A 21,466-nucleotide genomic window follows, 5' to 3' on the forward strand; every position below is an offset into this window, starting at 1 on the left:
ATATTTGCCATATAAATATACCTCGGGGAGCTTGCCAGGCTCTCCCGTACAGGCAGGAAGCTCTTGGTAGCTTGTCAGGTTCTCTGAGAGGTTGAACCAGGCTGTAAGATGAATAATAAATTCAAAATTTCCTGTACAAAGGCACTGGAGGTATAGTAAAGTGGGTGAGGTGCTTGTCTTGCAAGCGTTCAACTCAGGTTTTATTATGGTATCCCAAGAGGTTCCTGAGCACTGCAAGGAGTGATGCCCCTGAGTGCAGAGACAGGAGGAGTGAACCCACCCTGATGCATCTCCCATCCTCCACTCTGTGTTCTCTAAAATCTCTGCATCTCTCCTGACTCCCCAGAATCTACTGAATGTGGGAAATACATGTGAAAGTCAAAATGTGCCGCCAAATGCATTTCAGCCCCAAGAACTCCAGAAATAGGCCGTTGTCCACCACCATCCGAGGGCAGAAGGGATGGTGTACACTGGGATGGTGTTTACCTTGCATGCACATGACCCGGATTGCACCCCGGTATCGATAGGATCCCCTGACTACCAACAGGAGAGATCCCCAAGTGCAGAGTCAGGAGTGACCCCAGAACAATTCTGGCCCTGGCTCATAAAACCAAGTTCTTTTTAAGGAAAGAAAGTGTCCCCAGGTCCCTTTGATGGGAAAAATTGAAACTTTAGCCCTGACTCTGTAATCAGCCTAAGGAATGAAAGGCAGCTAGCAAAGGGCCGTCTGGGGACACTCTTGGAGGACCCCTCCCCACCCCTGTAATTGCTATGGATGCTGCAAGTGTCCCAGCAATGGCACTAACATAGCGGTGGCTGCATGCAGCCCCTCAGATCTGGAGGACACTTTCTCTCTGTCTGGGGACTGGAGGCAAGGTCAGCGGGGAGCATGTTGGCCTCACATCCCTACACATCATGGAGGCCCCAAACTCCCAGGAGGGATCCCTGAGCTGAAGACACTATTTCTAATACTAAAAGAAAATATTAAGTTACTTTATAGAAATAGTACTGTCAACGTGGTATATTTGAAGATAAATCTTAAGTAATTTTAGTGGGTATTAAAACATAATTTTTAATTATTTACTTACAATCATTTTTATTATCAATTTTGAATACTTCATTATAATGTCTATCTCATGTATCTTGGGAATTCACCCACCTCTCAACCTGAGATGTCACTCATGTACCTCTCTTTCTCTCATACCTCTCTTTCATTGCTCTCTTTCTCTTTCTCTTTTCTCTCTGCCCTTATACTTCCCCCTTGAATTTCACTGAATAAAACTATTTTACTTCACAAAAATAAATAAATAAATGTCTGTAACTAGGAAATCATACTAATTTTTCTGCTTATAAGACCTGATATATTTTATTTATTTTCTGCATGCCATTAATTTTACTTTATTGAAAACTGCTCTCTTTACACTCCACATTGTAATATTTTGTTAAATTTTTTATTAGTGAATCACCATGAGGTACAGTTACAGACTTACAAACTTTCGTGCTTGAGTTTCAGTCATATAATGATTGAGTACCCATCCCTCCACTAGTACCCATTTTCCACAACCAATGGTCCCAGCATCCCTCCCACCAACCCCACACCTTCTCCTGCACCCCACCCCACCTCTGTGGCAGGGCATTCCCTTTTGCTCTTTCTCTCCTTTTGGGTGTTGTGGTTTGCAACAGAGGCACTACGTGGCCATCGTGTTTGGTCTATAGTCTACTTTCAGCCTGCATCTCCCATCCCACGCAGGCCCTCCTAGCACCCTTTACTTGGTGGTCCCTTCTTTATCTGAGCTGCCTTTTCCCCTAGCATGTGAAACCAGTTTCTAAGCTGTGGAGAAATCCTCCGGGTACTTATCTCTACTATTCTTGGGTGATAGTCTCCCATTCTGTTACTTTACATTCCACAAATGAGTACAATCTTTCTATGTTTGTCCCTCTCTTTTCACTTAACATAATACTTTCCATGCTGATCCACCTATATGCAAATTTTATGACTTTATCTTTTGTAAAAGCTGCATAGTATTCCATTGTATAGATGCACCAAAGTTTCTTTAACCAGTCATCTGTTCTCGGGCACTCAGGTTTTCTCCAGATTCTGGCTATTATGAACAGTGCTGCAATGAACATATTTGTGCAGATGGCATTTCTACTATACTTTTTTGCATCTCCGGGATATATTCCCAGAAGTGCTATTTCTAGGTCAAATGGGAGCTCAATATCTAATTTTTTAAGAAGCGTCCATACTGTTTTCCAAAAGGGCTGAACCAATCGGCATTCCCACCAGCAGTGAAGAAGCGTCCCTTTCTCCCCGCATCCACACCAACACCGGTTGCTTTTGTTTTTTGGGATGTGGGCCAGTCTCTGTGGTGTGAGCTGGGTAGGGGAAGCAACTGCTTAATGGATATGAAGCTTTCTTTGGGGATAATGAAAATGCTTTAGAAATAGATGGATAAAGATAGTGATTGCACAGTATATCGTGCAATGCCACTGAACTGTTACTTTAAGAGATTAAATTAATTTTAAGTGAACATTACTTCTAGGAATAAAATGATTTTCTGAGCAATTCAAAAGTATTAATGGGAACAAAAAGAACGTAAAGCACATGCTTTGTGAAGAAACCTAGGTAACATTTGAAATAACTTTACCATTTCTTCCTTGTATTATCAACTTGTGACTAATAAAAGAACCAAGTTTTCTTTAGTACAGTAATACAGTAGCAATCCCACCTGATTCTGCAGAAGGTTAAAACATGGAAACTTAAAATTATTTATTTATTTTATTATTCAGAACTTGATGTCCTTTTGAATAAACTACAATGCAATCATGAAAGCAAATTTTCACAGCAAAACAGTTTTTCTTACTGTTCCCACTTCTCCACACTTCCCACCTTCAACTATCTCACACTCTAAGGAAGATTAAGGGATTTACCTAATTGGGTCGGGGGAAAGGCATTCTCAGTTCTTCATTCTTTGCCAAGAGCTGACCTACATATTCCAAGTACATAGTCTGCCATATTTACAGAGGAGATATCAGATGGTCCACTAGGCCAGGGACCACACAGTGACTTACAACTGTAGTATATTCAGACAGACACAGGGCTCTAACAGCAGCTATCAGAAGCACTGGTGTTTAGGATGGGACCTGAATTGACTATACTGTTTAGCCTGGATTATAGATAACTGGAATAATTTATAAGTTATGCATCTTCAATTAAGTGATAACAAAGAAATAAAATTTTGCATTAAAAAACTGAATATATTCTCCTAAGAATGATTCATTCAATGTGTATGAGCCGTGCTATGTGAGGTGGCATGAAAATAAATTTATGACAGAGAAAAAGAAATTAATTAGATCTGTCATTTTTCTCAAGGGAAAAAAACATACACAAGAGCAATTACTTTGTAACTCTGGTTTAGGAAGGCTGGTGGACTATGGAGCCCTTTTCTCCACTTTTCACTTTTTTTTAAATGCAAATCGATTGGATTTTCCATATACACAGTCTTCAGGCAAATGGAGGAAGGGATTGGATTAAATGAATCTTTTCTTTCAGAGATGTCTAAGCATATGTAGCTGGAGGCAATGTAGCTTCTTCACACTGGGGATAATATTTGAAGATTCTTTCATTAGTGCAGAGTACAGAGGTTAAAAAGCTGCTTCATTCCAGGGGACTCTGGGGTCAAGAAGCAGTCTCGGCACCGGGTCATCGTTCAGCTGCCAGCCAATGGAGGCCGCGACTGCACAGACCCCCTCTATGAAGAGAAGGTCTGCGAGGCCCCTCCAGTGTGCCAAAGCTACAGGTAACAGAGTTCAAGGGAAAGCATTGAGTGTGATGCCTGGAGAAAATCCTTCATGTCCTTATTATTTCATAATGCGGGGTGGGGGGGAGGAAGCGAATGATGTCCTGGCAGCTCCCTAGAGTCAGATGTGCATAGCCAGATGTATGATCTCTTGCTTCTTGAGGATTGTTTTGCCACTGAAATTATCTCCAGGAAGCCAAGTGCTTATGCAAATTTCCAAGCTGTATTACTATCTTCAGGAATTTGGGGAAATTTCATATGTTAACATAAGCTCTGAGAAGTGTTGGAAAGTTGTCAATAATTAGAAAGCTCATTTGCTTTGGGAATTCATTCTTTTTGACTTAGAGGATGAGGCTAGGCATTGCCCCCGAGCTCTACAGAGCACCTGTTCCTCATAAAGTCTGGCATTCTGGCTCACAAAATGACATCTTTATCCCAGGCATCCTAGTAAAATGTTCCGTTCATTTATGGCCAACTCAAATAATACTCATAAAGAGAATTAAAGCTATGAAACTACGTATCTTTATCTTGACAGTGATTAGAGAACTTTTTCCTCATAACCACCAAACAAAAGTCCTAATTGGAACTTGATGTACGATATAATTGCATTCCTGACAACAAAGGAAATATTATGGCATCAATTGATGCACTGTGTGATCATAGAATATTAATTTAAGATAAAAATTATAGACAATTTGCCATCTTAATGTATTTGTATTTAATTCTAAGATAACAGACAGTGTAATTGTATGTTTACATAAGAGATAACCATCAGCCCAAATGTTTCTTTTGGAGGTTTTGTTTTTATTATGTGTATTATGTTTGAAATTAAAATTTATGAGTTATCCTATCTATATTGCTAATTAAAACACTATACAAAATGTTTCTGACTTGTATAGAGTTACATAAAATTTCATTACTTGAATATCCTGCTTAAATAGAATGCATAATTTTGGGACTATCTGATACATCTCCTGGCAACCTTAATCATTGAAAAGTCTTTAGAGTCCATTCCTGGAGAATTTTACAATAATGAACTCTTGTATCCACTGCCATAAAAACTACCTTTGTATTTGATAATGCCTTTATAATATCAAATAGAGATCTAAATTTTATTTAGATAGGACTGAGAGCTCTTTTAAATAAATTCTAATTGTCAGTAGTCAAATTCATGTTTCCATGCCTCTCTATGTGGTTTGTCTGGTATTTTATATTTTCTCCATGGACTTTTTTTCTCAAAGGTGGAAGACTCACAAATGGCGCAGGTGCCAGTTAGTCCCTTGGAGCGTGCAACAGGACAACCCTGGGGCACAAGAAGGCTGTGGGCCGGGACGACAGGCAAGAGGTGAGAGACCCCGTTCCATAGTTGATTTGCTTTTAATTTCTCCAGCCTCAATTACTTAAGCACTTTGATGAATGTATCATTTTGATGTCATGCTTAACTGGCAGGAAAGAGTAGCTATGAATCTGCTTCCAGTCTCCCTAACTTTAGAACACAAAAACTGTCTTTTTCTCATTGCACCTTTTGTTCTTCGGTTCAGCACTTCCCTCATTCAGACCTGGAGGATATCCACACCAAATTCTTGAGGAGGCTTTTTCTTTTTTCTTTATTTTGGGTTTTTGGGTCACACCCAGCGATGCACAGGACTTACTCTTGGCTCTGCACTTAGGAATTACTCCTGGCGGTGCTTGGGGGACCATATGGGATGTTGGGAATTGAACCCAGGTAGCCGAGTGCAAGGCAAATGCCCTACCCTCTGTGCTATCGCTGCAGCCCCAGGAGGCTTTTTCATAGAAGGTATACCACAGCTAGACTTTTGTGATTGTTGTCATTGTTAGTTTGGGAGTCATGGCATGTCATAAAACTTGGCTTGTCACTTTAACAATCAATAGGAGTATTATGATTTTAAATCATTGCTTAAATGCATACAGGGTATATATAGAATATATTATAATTGGCTAGATTGCCTAGAAAATATCAGCAGTGACATCCTTCATATTGTTATGATTATCCCCAATTCTGTTCATATTCAGGACTAATTGTTAAATGACAGATTTATGTACTTGAAACCTGCCATGTGTGAATTGCAATCTGTCTGCACTACTAGATAACATGAAATCTTGTTGAAATGACTGATGGAAATATTTCCAATTTTCCATTATTAGTAACTAGACATTGTGAATAATACTTAAATCCCAAAATTTGGAACATGTTTACACATGTAGAAATCTCAGTATTGAGGAAATAGTTGATTGACTTCACTCATACTGATTTTTACGGTATATTTTCTGCTATTGACTTAAATTTTTATTCAGTATTAATTGAATATACAGGTATGTTTCTTTAGTTCATCAAAGCATGTTTTGCTCTCATCTGTAGTTATGTGTTCAAAGATTATGTAAAACCTGAACATATTAAACAGAATTCACTTTTACTTCTTTGATATTAAATCCCCTCTTTACTGTGAAAAGTGATTTTTTTTAAATTTTAGGAATAAAAAACTTCTTTCATCAAAAGATTCATTTTTTTTTTTTGCCACATTTGATAAGGCTCAGATTTTACTCCCGGTTTTGCACTCAGGAATCACTCCTGGCGGTGTTCCTGGGTTGGACATATTCAAAGCAAGCACATTATCCACTGTTCTATCTCTCCAGCCCCCAAATACTCTGTTATCATATTATTAATCTTATGTATATATTTTTTCTTTGGCCTTTTGGGTCACACCTGGAGATGCTCAAGGGTTTCTCCTGGCTTTGCACTCAGGAATTACTCCTGGCGGTGCTCAGGAGACCATATGGGATGCTGGTAATTGAACCCAGGTTGGCCACATGCAAGGCAAAAAGCACTACCCACTGTACTATCGCTCCAGCCCCTTATGTATATATTTGAAACATTTAATTTAGAAAAGAAATTAACCAACTAGTGATTTTTAGGATTTTATTTTCTGCATAATTTCATTATGTATCTCCAATCATCAACTTCAGACTGAAACTGTCTCCCTTTAGATTTAATGAGATTTGAGGTTTAGAATTGAAAGGCGTTCACCCCATTTCACACCACTCATTAAGACGTTGATTGATATGATGCCTTCTTGTTACGCTCTACTCTGCTAGTTTTTCCCAGAGTCAAAATATACTTGCATATGTTTGGGGTCATTCAAAGTCTATAAATACATACGAGTTTGGGAATCAGAAAACTATGTTTTAGCCCACTATGAAAATAGTGCTACGTGAATCTGTTTCATGACCTCTCCTCTCTGGACCACAGTCAATTTAACTGAAAAAGAAAAAGAACAAATGTAGAGGTTAGACCAAATGATACTGTGGGTTTTTTTTTCCAATTTTCACATTGTACAATCTATACAAAATAATCTTCTGGAACCAAAGTGTGAAATGAACTAATGTTCAATTTATGAAAGCTGCTTATTTTTAAATACCACTAGAAACATTTTAAGATGTGGTGGAAGCAACACGTGTGAAAAACCACTCTAGTTCCAGGCACTGAACTTAAAAACTATTCAACCTTGGTTTATTCATCTCCTTCCTCTGAGGCTGTAACTATATGCATCCTTACAACACTTTACAAGTATGAAGTCTTCATTAAATAATTTCTTTTCCTTTTCTGTTAGACCTGACTCTTCTTTCTGAATGTATGCACAGGTTATACTTAAACACAAAAACAACAATATTAACTGAGTCTTTTGCTTTTGACATGTTGTGATCTCTGTGATTATCAGCAATCTTGTTATTATCAGATCTGAAAACTTCGGTACATTCCTCATCCTGCCTGACTGTTTTGTAGTGTCTAAGACTGTGACCCCTTCCACTCTGGGGACTGGGAGGGAAGGTATCTGGCCTCCTCATTGATACTTTCTGTTCACTTTACGGTTGTTATATTTTTGGTTTCCTAATACAAGCACCTCTCCCTCTCTGTATTTATAAACAGGACTTCCTAATCTTGGCATCTTTGTCAGGTTTTCTCTCTCTCTCTCTCTCTCTCTCTCTGTGTCTTTCTCTTTCTCTCTCTCTATCTCTCTGTCTCTGTCTCTCTCGCTCACTCCCTCTCTCTCTCCCCCTCCCTCTCCCTCCTCCCGCTAAGCTACCTCTCTCCCTTTATCTCCCTTCCTCCTCCCTCCCTCCCTCCCTCCCTTTCTCTCTCTCTCCTTTCCTCTCTCTCTCTCTCTCTCTCTCTCTCTCTCTCTCTCTCTCTCTCTCTCTCTCTCTCTCTCTCTCTCTGTCCACACACACCCCCCTCTCTCAACAGTCTTTTCAATGTTCTGAATAGCTAAGGGGAAACTGTTTTGTTATTATAATGAGTTATCTGGGGGAGAGTTTTGTTTCTTTTCTTGGGGGGTGGGGGGCTGAGTGTTTGTTGGGTTGCTTGACACACCTGTGAGTGCTAAGGGCTTACTCCTGGTTCTAGCTCAGGGATCACACCTGAAACTGCTCAGGGAACAATGCGTTGTGTTAGGAATTGACCTGGGGATGGCAGCAGGCAAGGCAGACTGTGTCATACAGAGCTTCTTTCTATGTTTCCTGCCCAAGAAGTGATTTTTATGTAAATGTGCTCAGCAGAACCACTTTAGTTTCCACACTCTGTTCTTATTGACTCAGGAGAATGAGTATTTTTCTTAAGAGTTATTTTCTATAGAAACATATAAAAGGGAGAATTAAAAACATGGAATTGTTGGCTAATAATAAAAAAATTCTTTGTTAATGGTCATGATTTTCATAATTTTGCATAATTGACCCACCAGGTTTTTGCTGTTTCATCTTTGTCTTCATGTGATCAGACTGAAAATTGCCAGCTATAGCACAGCGAGTAGGGTATTTGCCTTGCACACAGCTGACCCAGGTTGAATTCCTCTGACCCTCTTGGAGAGCCCAACAAGCTACCAAGAGTACCTCGCCCGGATGACAGAGCCTGACAAGCTCCCTGTAGCATATTTGATATGCCAAAACCAGTAACAACAAGTTTCACAATGGAGACGTTACTGGTGCCTGCTGCAGCAAATCAATGAGCAAAGGGATGACAGTGATACTGTGACAGCACTGTTTTTCTAATGACTAAAATAATTATGTACTAGAAATTTTTATTAGTAAGCAAAGACTTTGGTGTAGCTCTCCTGTACTTTCTAAGACTTCACACTTCCCAGTTCCAATGACTCATTCAACTGTGATTGCATTCAGAAGTCTGTATGGAAAAACCCATCTATGTAGGATAGGATGAATGGTATTTGGTTAGGGAGATGAGCTCTCTGAGTAAAATCACCCACCAAATAAAAGTGAAAGACTAAAACTAATCCATTGCTAAAGCAATAGTTTGAAGCCAAAGTAATTAAGAAAGACCTAAAAGGAAGTCAGGAGATGATAATACAGGAGATAGTATGTGCCTTCTAGGGACTAACCTGAGTTAAAGCCCCAGTACCACATATGGTTTCCTGAGCACTCCAGGACATGGCAAAAAAAATAATAAAATATATATACGTATATATGTATGCATATGTATATACATAATAACAGCAAAAGGATGAAAGGATAAGAAGAAACCTGACTGGAAAGACAATAGACTAAGTAGAAGGGAGAAAAAATACAAGGCAATGTCTGTTCTTAAAAATAACAGCTAAGCATCTGAGGTTTTAAAAAATGGCATTAAATGTGTCACAAAAGAGTAGGTAAATTGAAGCTCTGAAGATGTGAGCTGGAGCCCCCGGGGTGATTTCGTAGAGGACTATAAATGTCAGGATCAGTATTTTAAACCTTGTTCAATAAGTGGTGGGAGCAGGGATCTGATGAAAGCAGTGCTTTATCTATCGGAACATAAAGAATAAATTAGAAAGATAAGACATTTGTGTCTGGATACCAGCTAGGATATTGTTGTGACAAGGTTGAAGTAATAAGGGATGACTCTGGAACCACATAGTAAGAATCAGCAAAATAAGTTCTTTTCAGCATACACTAGAAAAAATAATTTTATAACTTGCTGAGAAACAATAGAGCAGAACTAGAAAGCAGCAAATCAGAGATGATCAGATGATTCTTTAACTCCAATATTTCCTGTTTAAGACCGGTGTTCGGTTTTGTGAAACATACGCTTCCAATGATAACTACTCAGAAATTTTTTTATATTGTGAAAGCAGCCATGGCAATAGCTAAAGAAACGTGTATGACTGTGTTCAATGAAATGTTAATTTTTTAAAAAAGCATTATACTCATATGATCCACAAACTATGATTTAGTTTTTGAATCCTTGACTGATCCCTTTATGCTATAGAAAAATAGAATACTAAATGACTGCAAAAAACTAATGCACGCTGAGGGGTGCGTGCACTTTCAGGCTCTCTGGGCGGCTCTGTCTCACCACCCACATTCGGTGCCCTGGAACCGCTGCGTGTGCTGTCAGTCAAGGGCAGGCGATGGAAGGAAGAAGGCCAAACTTGTTGGTTGCTCAATCAGTTTATTTCGTTCTCTCTCTCTCCTTCTTCTGTGTCTGGCCCCCTCTGCCCCACAGTCTTAGTTTATATAGCAAATTACATAGGGCGGTGGCACAAAGGTGGGTTTAACATCAACAAATCAACAAAGAAGGGTAAGACCATTTCTTGAGATTGACAAAAATCTCATCTAAAGGAAATCTCATCTAATGAGATCCACACAAGGGAATGATTCCAAACAAGGGTGTGTCAGGGTGTGAGCTAGTAATCTACTTAAATAATTACAATAAATCTACTTCTAATATTTCTAATATTTCAAGCAATGTCATTCTGTATGAGCACAGTAAGAGATATAAAGTTTGGTTCTTCCTGAGGACATCTCACCATACAGTCCTCAGGCCAGGTTAATCTTCCTAACCCCAGCAGGGTCCTAGTCTTTTGGATCATGACAGCATTGTCTATGATCAAGCTCGTAACTTATAGTTAAGAATTAGGCACTTTGGCCAGGTTCATCTGGATGCCAGGGAAGCACATAACTCACCGCTTACCCTGGATCCATCCTGTCCCTCGTCGGGACCCTACTTTTGGGGTGCTAAGAACTGAGGGCAACTGAGGCTTAAGTGGAGAAAGCAGATGCCCAGGAATGAATAATATTTGAAGCCAATTAAATCCCAAGTTACAAAAGCATAATATTGTCTTCTTGTGTCCATACAGAAAGGCCATTGCTTTAAGGTAAACTATGCAAAAGGCACTAACTTACAATACAAGTTCAGGATACTTAGAAGAATCTAATCTTACAGAATCTGATTGGGAAAAGGTGATTAACTGGTTGGGGAGGAGGATGCAGAGAAGAGTTTACAGACAAACAAAGGATTGGGAGTGTCTCCAGAGCACTTAAACCTAAACTCCTTGTGGCAAGGGAGGAGGGACAAACCAATTTTATCCTACAAATTACCATTTTTCAAACCTGTTGTGGGGTCATGATCAAAAGACCACCAGAGACCAAAATATTAAAATTGGGAGGAGTCTTTATTGACACCAACTGGCAGGCTGTCCTGCTAGGCACGAGCAGGGGCTCCCAGCAAAAGCACTGGCCTTTTATTAGGGAAAAAACACATCCTGGTGCCTGAGCACTTTCGTAAGCATTTTCATAATTTCTTTGAACTCCCCCGACTCACATTCTGGTGCTGGTAAGTTTACGCAAGTGCAGCAAAGCAAGCATTGTTACAGAAAAAGCAGTTATAGCAGGAGTCCATGAAACAAACAGTTACCTTTAACGATATCCCTTTAGGACCCTAGTCCATTGTTCCTGCTTGCAATCCCTGACAGGCTTTTGGCTCTTTGCAGGAAGTTCAGTGCACTTATGGAATGCCATAGTTAACCAGCTAAAACAATAAACTGAAAATTTAAACTTCTTGTTCATCCCTTTTAATGTCCCCTTTACAGACATACTAGCCAACTGTCCTAGACCTTCTTTTATCCAATCATCTGAACTTTCAGTCATCTTTTAACAGTATGGGCAATATAACCAGAATTCATTTTTACTATTTTGACTATGGACTATTGTTTCATGGGTAGGAAAAAAAATGCCATTGTGCTTCAAAGGACTAGAAAAGCAATTCAGTTCCCAGAAATTCTTTAATAAATAACTGTAACTGCTGACAATTTCTACACTGACACTCATTGTAAAGAAAATTAGTAGAGAATCAGCCTTACCCAGAGATTATTTAGAAATTCCACTTGAATTTAGTAAATACAGTCTTAACCAAACCTGAATTTTCTATTTTTCAAAACTGAATAAAAATTCTTTTAGATATGTTACATAAGAAAATGGAATGTTTTAAAGGAAAATAAATATACTTATGAAAATTTTTTAAATATATGGGATGTATTTTCTTATGACCCAATTCAATTAAATTTGAATGGAAAGGGAAAATAGTGGTGAGACTAAACTTTTTATTAATTCTTAGAATAGCCAGTAACTTTTTATCCAATTTTGTCTAAACTGTTTGAGCCACACTACTATGAACAGAATATTTTCTTATTCATGAGCAGTTTCTATAAGATATTAGACATTTTTATAAAATAAAATCATCATCATCATCATCCCATTGATGGTTGATTTTCTCAAGTGGTCTCAATAACGTCTCCATTCGTTTTAACCCTGAGATTTTAGAACCCTCTCTTTACTCATCCTTCCCAACAGTGCTCCATTGGAGGCTCTTTTAGGGTCAGGGGAATGAGACCCATCATTGTTACTGGTTTGGGCATATGAATACGCCACAGGGAGCTTGCCAAGCTCTCCCATGCAGGCAAGAATCTCTCGGTAGCTTGCCAGGTTCTCCAAGAGGGATAACTAGGCTATAAGATGTCACGTGGCTGCAATAAAATATCACAAAAAAATTATAATGTACTATTTTTTATAAAACAGTTATATCTGTCTGCTTGTCTGCTGTAACAAATTACCATAGACTGACTTAGTCAGGAATGTATTTCTCACATTGTGGACACTGGACATTTGATATATTGTCCAATTCCATTCCTGGTAAGAGTTCTTCTTGACTTAATAACTGTCTTCTTATTGTGTCCTCACATGGCACAGCAAGACTTTGAATATTAAAAATTATGTATTCCAAGTTATTCTATTTAATAATGTAGGATATTAATATAGATAGCAGAAACGGGGAGTTTAAAGGAATAATTAACAAGATTTGGCAATTCTACAATTTGAATCACTTTTAAATCTCTTAGAGAAACTTTAGGGAGCCTTTAAATATATATAATTTCTGTAATACTATCAATAAACAACACAGATAGGTTCATATTCTGCTTAATTTTTATGTAAACAAGCAATTTAGATTGTGTTTTATGCTAGTCAACTCACTTGTGTATCATGTTTAAACAGACTTGTAACCTCTATTGTCTTTTCTTTCTACTCATATTTCTGCAGTTCAGAAAGCACTTAAAGGGTTAAATTAATGTCAATAACTATATATTGGAAACCCAACAATAATATCTATAACTAGAGTTACCACTACACTTCAAGGATAAAGTACATGACCCATAATAATGGCAATTTTGGACATTTTACTTCTTTTCATTCTATACATTCCCTAAGGAGCAATGTCAATCACTACTATCTGATATGTATGTATTTTACTCAAGTATATATTGAAAATAAAATATTTATATGTTTACTTAAAATGTATGTATTTGATATTATTGTCTTATTTTGTGACACATTTATACTGTGTTCGATGCAAAAGGATCATAACAAAAGCTTCTACTTTTCAAAAAATAACTTCAAATATGCTCTTCATGTGAACGGATCTCTAGTTCTATATAATTTACAAAATGTGTACCTGTCAGGAGACTGCAGTAGAATTAATAATCCCCAGGGTTAGCCCTACCTAGTAATCTCCCATTCCTCTGTGTCCTTGCCTGCCAAGGAATCTGTCTATTGTACTACTGACCTGTCACTAAGTTCTCATGTCCATCCCTATATATCTAGGCAAGGATAATTTGGATGTCTTCTCCAATCTGGAGCACAAAAATATTTAAGACATAAATAACAGGCCTGAGTAGCAGGGATTCTCCTGACCTTGAGAATCCTCACCTTGTATCACTTACTTGTTCAGAAATTTATCAAAGTCTAAGAAAATGCAAAAGGCCCGCCACCCTTTCAGAAACAGCTGCTCCGCTGGGCACCCAGCTGTTCCCACAGAGCTCCCTGGCCAGGCCTCTCTCCTTCACTCCACAGCATGTGCTTCTGGAACTTCCGTCAACATACTGGTGGGTGAGATGAAGTCTTCTTTCAATTCTTGCTTTGTTTATCTTGTGAGTCCGGACTATGAAAATGCCACCGACCAGGAAGAAATTCGCATGGGTGTTCATCGGGGTTATCGAGATGATTTTGGATATTGCCAGATAGGCAGAGTGTTTGTTCCTACAGAAAAGATTGCAGTTCTCTGTGCAGAAACCAGAGCAAGTCCCCCAAGAGGATGTGTCAGAGCTGGGGGAGGAGGGGTAGGAAGGATGCTCCTGTCCAGAAGCACTCAAAGAAGCTGCAGGCCTGGCAGTAGGTGCCAGAGGACATCAGGGAGCAGTAAAATTAGCCCCTGCTTTTGCTGGGCTCCCTGGTCTTCCTGGAGCAGGCCTTTGCCCTCATCCTGCCCCCATAAAGCCAAGTTGAGGGGCGTGCTGAGGGATGGGAGTGTACCCAGCAACACTGCAGAGCCAGACTTCACTTATGGGGTGCTTGGGAAGAACTCTGCCACAGCAGGAGTTGATTTTTATGGTCCCACCTGTAAACACAAGCTAGTTTTACAAGCTATTATTTTGTGAATAGATTATAAAATGCCTTTAGCTTTAGCAAACCAAGTACTCCCTCCCTTTTTTGTTGATGTTGTTTTTTATTCAAGTTTCAGTGTTAGTTATTGGAGGCTTTGGGGTGGTTTTAGTTTTTGTATGACTCACATTTTTTGTGTTTCTAGTTGGTATGTGGGTTAGTATGAGCTAGCTGTGGATTGAGATGAGGGATTTGGTTGTTGACCTTTCTTGGCTTTTCTCTGTGGGGCTAGGAATAGGTGAGTTTGCCGTGCCCAGACTTGGGACCACCTCAAGGAAGAGGAGTCTAATGCCACTGTGTTTGCAGCTCTTTGAGCCTGAGTGTGTGTCCATTCTCCCAGCTTAGAATAGCATTGCTGAGTGGGATCCTCAGCTGACCTTGATTTGGAGCGAGCTTGTATTTGGTACAATATTGCCTTCTTTCTTCAGTTTGAATGTGTGTAGGAGGAGCTGCAATGTGCCCCAGAGTGTCAGTTGGCAGGGCCACTCTGTACAGGGCTGGCTGTGGGCTTGACAGTTGTGTTGGCTTGTTTTGGGGGTTGCTTTTGTTGTTGTTGTTGAAGAAGATTCTTGTTACTAAAGGGTGTCGATTCCAAGAGACCTTTGCCTTGGGATTGGAGGTGGGTTGCCAGGTGCCCTGAGCTCATGACAGATCTTCGTAGCCAGCATGTGGAGCCCCAGCAGCAGGATGGCATTATACTGTGTGCTTGGTTACATGGGCCCATGGGATGCTCATTGAGAAACAGACATCTGTTGTCTGGCTCTCTTTGGATGAGATTTTCCTTTTTTATAGTCTCTTCCTTTCAGCCTTAGACCCACACGGTGCTCCAATATCTTCTGTGATGCCTGCTCTGTTCTCTCCACAGTTGACCACCTCTCAATGATGTACTCACTGTCATCCACTACTCTGGCATGGATGCCACATGACCCCCAAAACTTGGGAGCCCTTCATGCTACACCCCAGGACACAGGGCTTACCAGTCTTGTTCTACCTCAGAATTGTGATATGTATCTGCATCACTCATAAGAGTCCATCTATGTGGACTCTATGCTTCCCTCTCATACTGAATACACACACACACACACACACACACACACACACACAGAGGCTACATAGTTTCCCCTTGGTGTGTAGGAAATTGCATTTTTTTATATACATGCACATTGTTTTTGTTTGTATGCATGTAACATGAATAGTTGAGGACAATAAATTCCATCAGAATGTGCATATAAGTTAAAGCATTTAGAAACTGTTTTTAGTCACATGCTTTGAAGGTTGTTAATCTGATTATTAGAAACTAACAGCCTTATGATTTTGGACTTAAACCCTATAGAAACAGATTTTAGGTAATATTTCAATAATAGAGAATTTCTCAGGAATAAAGAGAAGAAAAACTAAAATGAAAATTAAAAAATGTTTAATTTTCCTCTATAAAATTAAATTATGAGGTATAAATATTTAAATATTTTCCTCACTTCATGCTGCTACTTTGTGTGAAAAATTTATGATTAAATCTCTAAGTGACTTAAATTATGTGAATAGCCTTAGCATCATTTTCTTAAACATTCAGGCATTATGATTTATAATACTGTGAATTATAGAGTTTCATGCATACTGTGTTCTTACACTGCATTCTTCACCTCAGCATCCACTTCCTCCACCATTATCTCATGGTTCTCTACGGCTGCCACCACCATCACTCTATCACACCTTTCCATCCTCTACCTACGCCATGGTAAGCTCAGTACTGGACTCACTTATCAGGTTCTGTTGCCTTTGGCTGTTTGTTATTTCATTGCCATGTTTCCTTATATCTGTATATGAGAGAGATCATTCTGTGTCTGTTCCTCTTCCTGTCTTCCTATCCTCCTCTTCTGACTAACTTCAGTCAGCACATCCAGATTCAGATTCATCCTCATATAGCAGCAAATTGCATGATTTTATCTTTTCTTCCAGCAAAATATAGTATGTTGTGTATAAATACCATAGATTTTTTTTAATCCAGTTATCTGTTCTTACACACTTTGGTAGTTTCTAGACCTTGGCTGTTGTAAATAGTGCTACAGTGAATTTAGGAGCACAAATGTCCTTTCAGATGTTTTGGGCCCAGAATCTATGACCAGAAGTGGAATTGCTGAATCTTATGAAAAGTCAATTCTTAGCTCTTTGAAAACTTTTCCAAAAAGTTGAAGTAGTCGACGGTGTCACCAGCAGTGAATGATGATTTCTTTTTTCCCATATCCATGCCAACTCTGGTTGTTTTACTTCTTTTTTGATGTGTTCCAGTCTTACTGATATGTTGTTAATGTTTTGTTGTTATTGATTTTTATTTATTGAATGATAAGTGATGCAGGGCATTTTTTTTTCAAATACCTATTGACTATTTATATGTCTTCTTTGAGGAAATTTCTGTTCATCTCTTCTCCCTATTTTTTTTTGATGCTATTAACTATATTTTTCTTGTTAAATTATAGAAGTCTTAACATCATTATTTCCCTTAACTTCTACTTTACTTTCTTCTTAAAAGTTTAACACTGGAACATCCATCACTTAAACCGGTTCACCTGCCAGCATTTTCTCTGGACACTTAGAATTTCACCTCATTCAAAGCAACTCTTTCAGTGTAGTTGTATTTGGGGAAGTGACCTCCAGATCCACCTCTCATGCAGGCTTCTCTGCCCTAGTTCCTGGTAGTCGAACTGTCAATTCAAGCATTTATCCAGGAATTAGAATATGAGTTACGGTTGCCAGAGACATGTGTTATTTTAATGGCCACAATTTTTGAAAAATTTTTAAAAGCAGGTAATATCTATTTCTTTCTTGGTTTTGAGCCGTTTTGAGCCATATCCAGCTGTGTTCAAGGCTTTACTCCTGGTTCTAAGCTCAAGCATCCCACCCTGCAGGCGTGGGGGACCATATGAGGTTCCAGGGATTGAACTCAATTCCGACACATGCAAGACAAGCACCCTATGTTCTGTATCATCACTCTTGCCCAGTAAAATCAATTTTCATAGTTAAATAAATTAAGAAATAAAATTGAAAAGTAAAAAGATTGCAGTTCAGTGGCATTCTTGAGGTGATATTGAGCTATCCGGGTGAATTTATCTCAGAAATTCACATTAATCTATTAGTTTTAAGAGGTTGTTATGCACAGGAAGGACATGGGTAGGATTATAAAAAGAACTACCTAGTAAAGAACAAAGAAGTTTAAAGAAATTTTACACAGATAAAATTTTACACAGCCAACTTTCCTTTGGCTGATAGATTTACAAGCCACCACCCAATGTCATTATACTTTCACTTACATAAATTATTATTTAAAATGTCTAGAATTAGTCCTATTTTTAATATAGTTTCCTATAACTTCTAGTTAATTTGGGAGGGGCCTGAATTTTGTTGTATATTTCTCCCAGAGCCCCGTCATAAAATGCTGATTAGCATTTGCTAGTTTTTAAAATAGCTCATAAAATAAAGTTGGCACCGTGATTTGACTGTGATAGTTCCTCAATGCCCTATTTGCTGTGATGCAGTTAGTTAACCCATCCAGATCCCTAGTGGGGAATCTAACTAACCTTGCTCAGTCTGAGCTACTCCACGGGGAGCTGATTATTATTTCCCAGTAAGTCCTCATACAAAGGCTTGCACATTTATTACGAGCATCAAGGAGACTTGGAATCATTGGTAACTATTTAGGATCAATAAAAATAAAAAGCATTTATATCCAGTCTGCCATAGTTCCAGTCACAAACTGTGTAATTAGGAAGTGTAATTTGGCAAACTTGTCAGTAAAAATCTCTCTTACGCAGAGAAGGACCAGGATCATTACATACAACCTAGTAAACAACTGAAGCCCTCTTGCATTATTTATAGGTTTGCTCTTATTCCAAACCACAATTAGGTCTCTTGGTAACTAGCCCCCATTCACATTAAGCCCTTTCTTTTTCATTTCTACATGATTCATTCTTCTGTTGTCATTTTTTTTTCTTAACACTACAGCAAAGCTCACTCAGCTAATCACTCAATCAGCTGACCATGTTTTGTCTCTTGTGCCACCCAGATTCTGTTGCTGTGGGATTAGTCATATTAACATCCTTCATTTTAATAAATAAGTTCTCAGAGCTGCTCGAACTCTTTGTTCGATGTGTTAGATATAGCACAAGAGCTTCCACTGCACAAGGGCATTGAGATGACTCTGCTTTCTGTAATGAACTTCACTATGCATGTTTTAGATCCGGTAATTTATTTCACTCTGATTATTCAAAAGACATGGCAACATGGCTTTACATACAGAAGGATAATCTGCAGACCAATAGAGCTGCTCCGCTGTGCATCCTGAATAAAAAGGGAGTTTCACTCCTCAAGGAAATGAAGATGAACCACTGCATTCTGAATTCGATTAGATTCTCCTCGGCCCTGCATCAGTAGCCTGCTATTTACATACTCTTATATGCATAACACGATTTCTGTGTCCTCTGAGCTCCAGCCAGTTCTGTCTATTCCCTTTCATTTCAGAAACGCTCATTATTCTCTTTAAAACATAGTTCAAAATTCAGCTTCCAAGAAAACTTTTTTTGCCATGAACTCTTCTTAGTCTGCTAAATCTCTGTTAATCTTTGTAATTTAAATTTATGGAAGGTGTCAAAGATGCACAGAAGTAGAGAGATTAATAAGTACCAGTCGTACAGTCATCACTCACTCAAATATTTTTAGCAAGTTGCCATTCTTAATCAATTGCAGTAATTTACAGACTTAAAAAGATTTGGCTGGAGTATTTTACTGGACTGGTGACATAACTGAAGTGATAAAGACAGTGCCTAGTACATGTGAGGCCTTGAGTTTGATCCCCATGGCCCTTCTTGAACACAGTAGATTATTGCCTCTATTAAATAAAAATTCACTTAAATTATTACAAAGCTACTTCCAAATTAAATACATGATATATATAACTATTTTCATTATAAAATTAGCATTATTGAGACTGGAGACATAGTACAGGAGGTAAGATGTTTGCCCTGCACACGATCAACCTAGTTCCATCTCTGTCACCCCATAGAGTCCCCTAAGCATTGCCAGGAGTGATCCTTAAGTGACCCAAGAGGAGCGCCAGAGGATAGGGCCCATCCCCCCAAAAAATTAGTTATTGGAATACAAAACAAATCATTAATACATTTTTGAGGTCACACCTTGTGGCAGTGCTCTGGGGCTAATCCTGTCTCAGTGCTTCGGGGGTCATTTCTGCCTATGCTTAGGATAACTTTCAGTGCTAAGCATCAAATCCAGGACTCCTGCATGCACTGCGTGTGCTGTAACCCATTGAGCTTTCTTCCCAACCCAGTAACTATTTAATATATTCTAATATCTGGGCTCTGTTTAATTTTCTTCAATTGTGTGGGCACCAGTAACGTCTCCATTGTGAAACTTGTTACTGTTTTTGACATATCGAATACACCATGGGTAGCTTGCCAGGCTTTGCCATGCGGGCAGACTACTCTTGGTAGTAGCTTGCCGGGCTCTCCAAGAGGGACAGAGGAATCGAACCCTGGTCAGCCATGTGCAAGGCAAATGCCCTATCTGCTGTGCTATCGCTCCAGTCCTCACAGTGACAGTGACAGTGTAAAAAACGTCAGTTTGTAAAGTTTATCCAAATCAGTGCTCATGAATGTCTCCATGAGACTGTTGTGATACTATGACAGTAGAGGGATCAGGGAGCATGCACCAGACCCAGTTCACTCCCCAGCTTCCTATGGCCTTCTGAGTACCACTTGGAGGTCACTGACAGTACAAAGCCAAAGCAGCAAGTCATCCTCAGCCCTTGGCACTGAACCGTCAGCACAGCAAGTATCTTACCCACTGTACTATCTCTTGGCCCTAAAATATTTTTGTCACTTTCAACTTTCAACCAAACAATTCTAGCTCCTTTTTTTTCTTTAGGCCATTTATTTGTCAAGGAAACCATCTTCCTTATCTTTCCAATATTGTCTGAACTTTCACAACCAAAGTCATATGCAATGCACAAATTGTATTACATGGGTGTCCCCTGACTATTATGTAAACAATCTGTCATAACACTTTAATAAAAATTATTATATCTCATCAGGTTTCATACAGTTCCAAATGAAACAATCAGACACATAAGTTAAACACGGAGACATTCTTTATAATAATTATTTTAATGTATATAAGATTTCAGGATGAATTATCCAAAGGACAGGATTCAAACAAGGCCTCAGCCCAGAGGAAAAATTGCTAAATCATTCACATTATATCTCACTCCATCTGTCAATACAGATGCAGTGTGTCTGAGTTCATGCAGCTTTCTGATACTCTTGTTTGCCATGCTTAATATGATGCATGTTTTCTATAATCATGACCTCTTTACTACTCTGAAAACTACCCTCTATTCAGTGTCTTAGAAATTATTTTTAAGATTTGTAAGAACAAAAGGCCCAATATTTTCCTTTCTAGACATTCATATTTTCCTCACCCTAATAGCAGGAAGTTCATTTGAGATTGCATTCCTGTGTTAAAATTGTGTTTCCTCTAAGTCAGAGTAAAAACATTTTGAGATGTATGATAAATTTTCAATGTATTGTATGAGTGGTGTTGTTGCTGCTTACCTGGATAACACTGCACAGGTAATTCATTTGAAATATACTGTCGAAAGTTTCTGCTAAGAAGAGTTAATACTGAGTGAGTTTCTGAGAACAGATAGGAAAACTACCTGTTTTGGTTTACAAATAGTTGAAGTGTTTAAGAGTTTATGTACAGTGGGTATGTAGAAAAAAGAGATTGGAATTTATTTAAATGTTTTATTTCCGCACAAAATAAGTTTACCTGTTTCTAGAGTTGAATTGGTTGTGGGTTGTTCTTTTTTTAAACTGTTTTGG

General features: G+C 38.7%; 1 protein-coding gene and 1 pseudogene across 2 annotated transcripts in view; both read left to right on the forward strand.

Annotated features, from left to right (window-relative positions):
• The window catches only part of THSD7A (thrombospondin type 1 domain containing 7A), a 465,946-nt gene that overhangs the window by 370,057 nt on the left and 74,423 nt on the right, over positions 1 to 21,466 (forward strand). For both annotated transcript variants that reach the window (XM_055121051.1, XM_055121083.1), the window contains exons 10-11: positions 3,668 to 3,800; positions 5,042 to 5,145. In XM_055121051.1, coding sequence (XP_054977026.1) covers positions 3,668 to 3,800; positions 5,042 to 5,145 — 237 coding nt within the window. The remainder of the gene's footprint in view (positions 1 to 3,667; positions 3,801 to 5,041; positions 5,146 to 21,466) is intronic.
• Positions 13,892 to 14,423, forward strand: LOC129400848 (mediator of RNA polymerase II transcription subunit 28-like; annotated as a pseudogene).

This window comes from Sorex araneus, chromosome 1 (genome assembly GCF_027595985.1).
Source record: "Sorex araneus isolate mSorAra2 chromosome 1, mSorAra2.pri, whole genome shotgun sequence".
Classification (NCBI taxonomy): domain Eukaryota; kingdom Metazoa; phylum Chordata; class Mammalia; order Eulipotyphla; family Soricidae; genus Sorex; species Sorex araneus.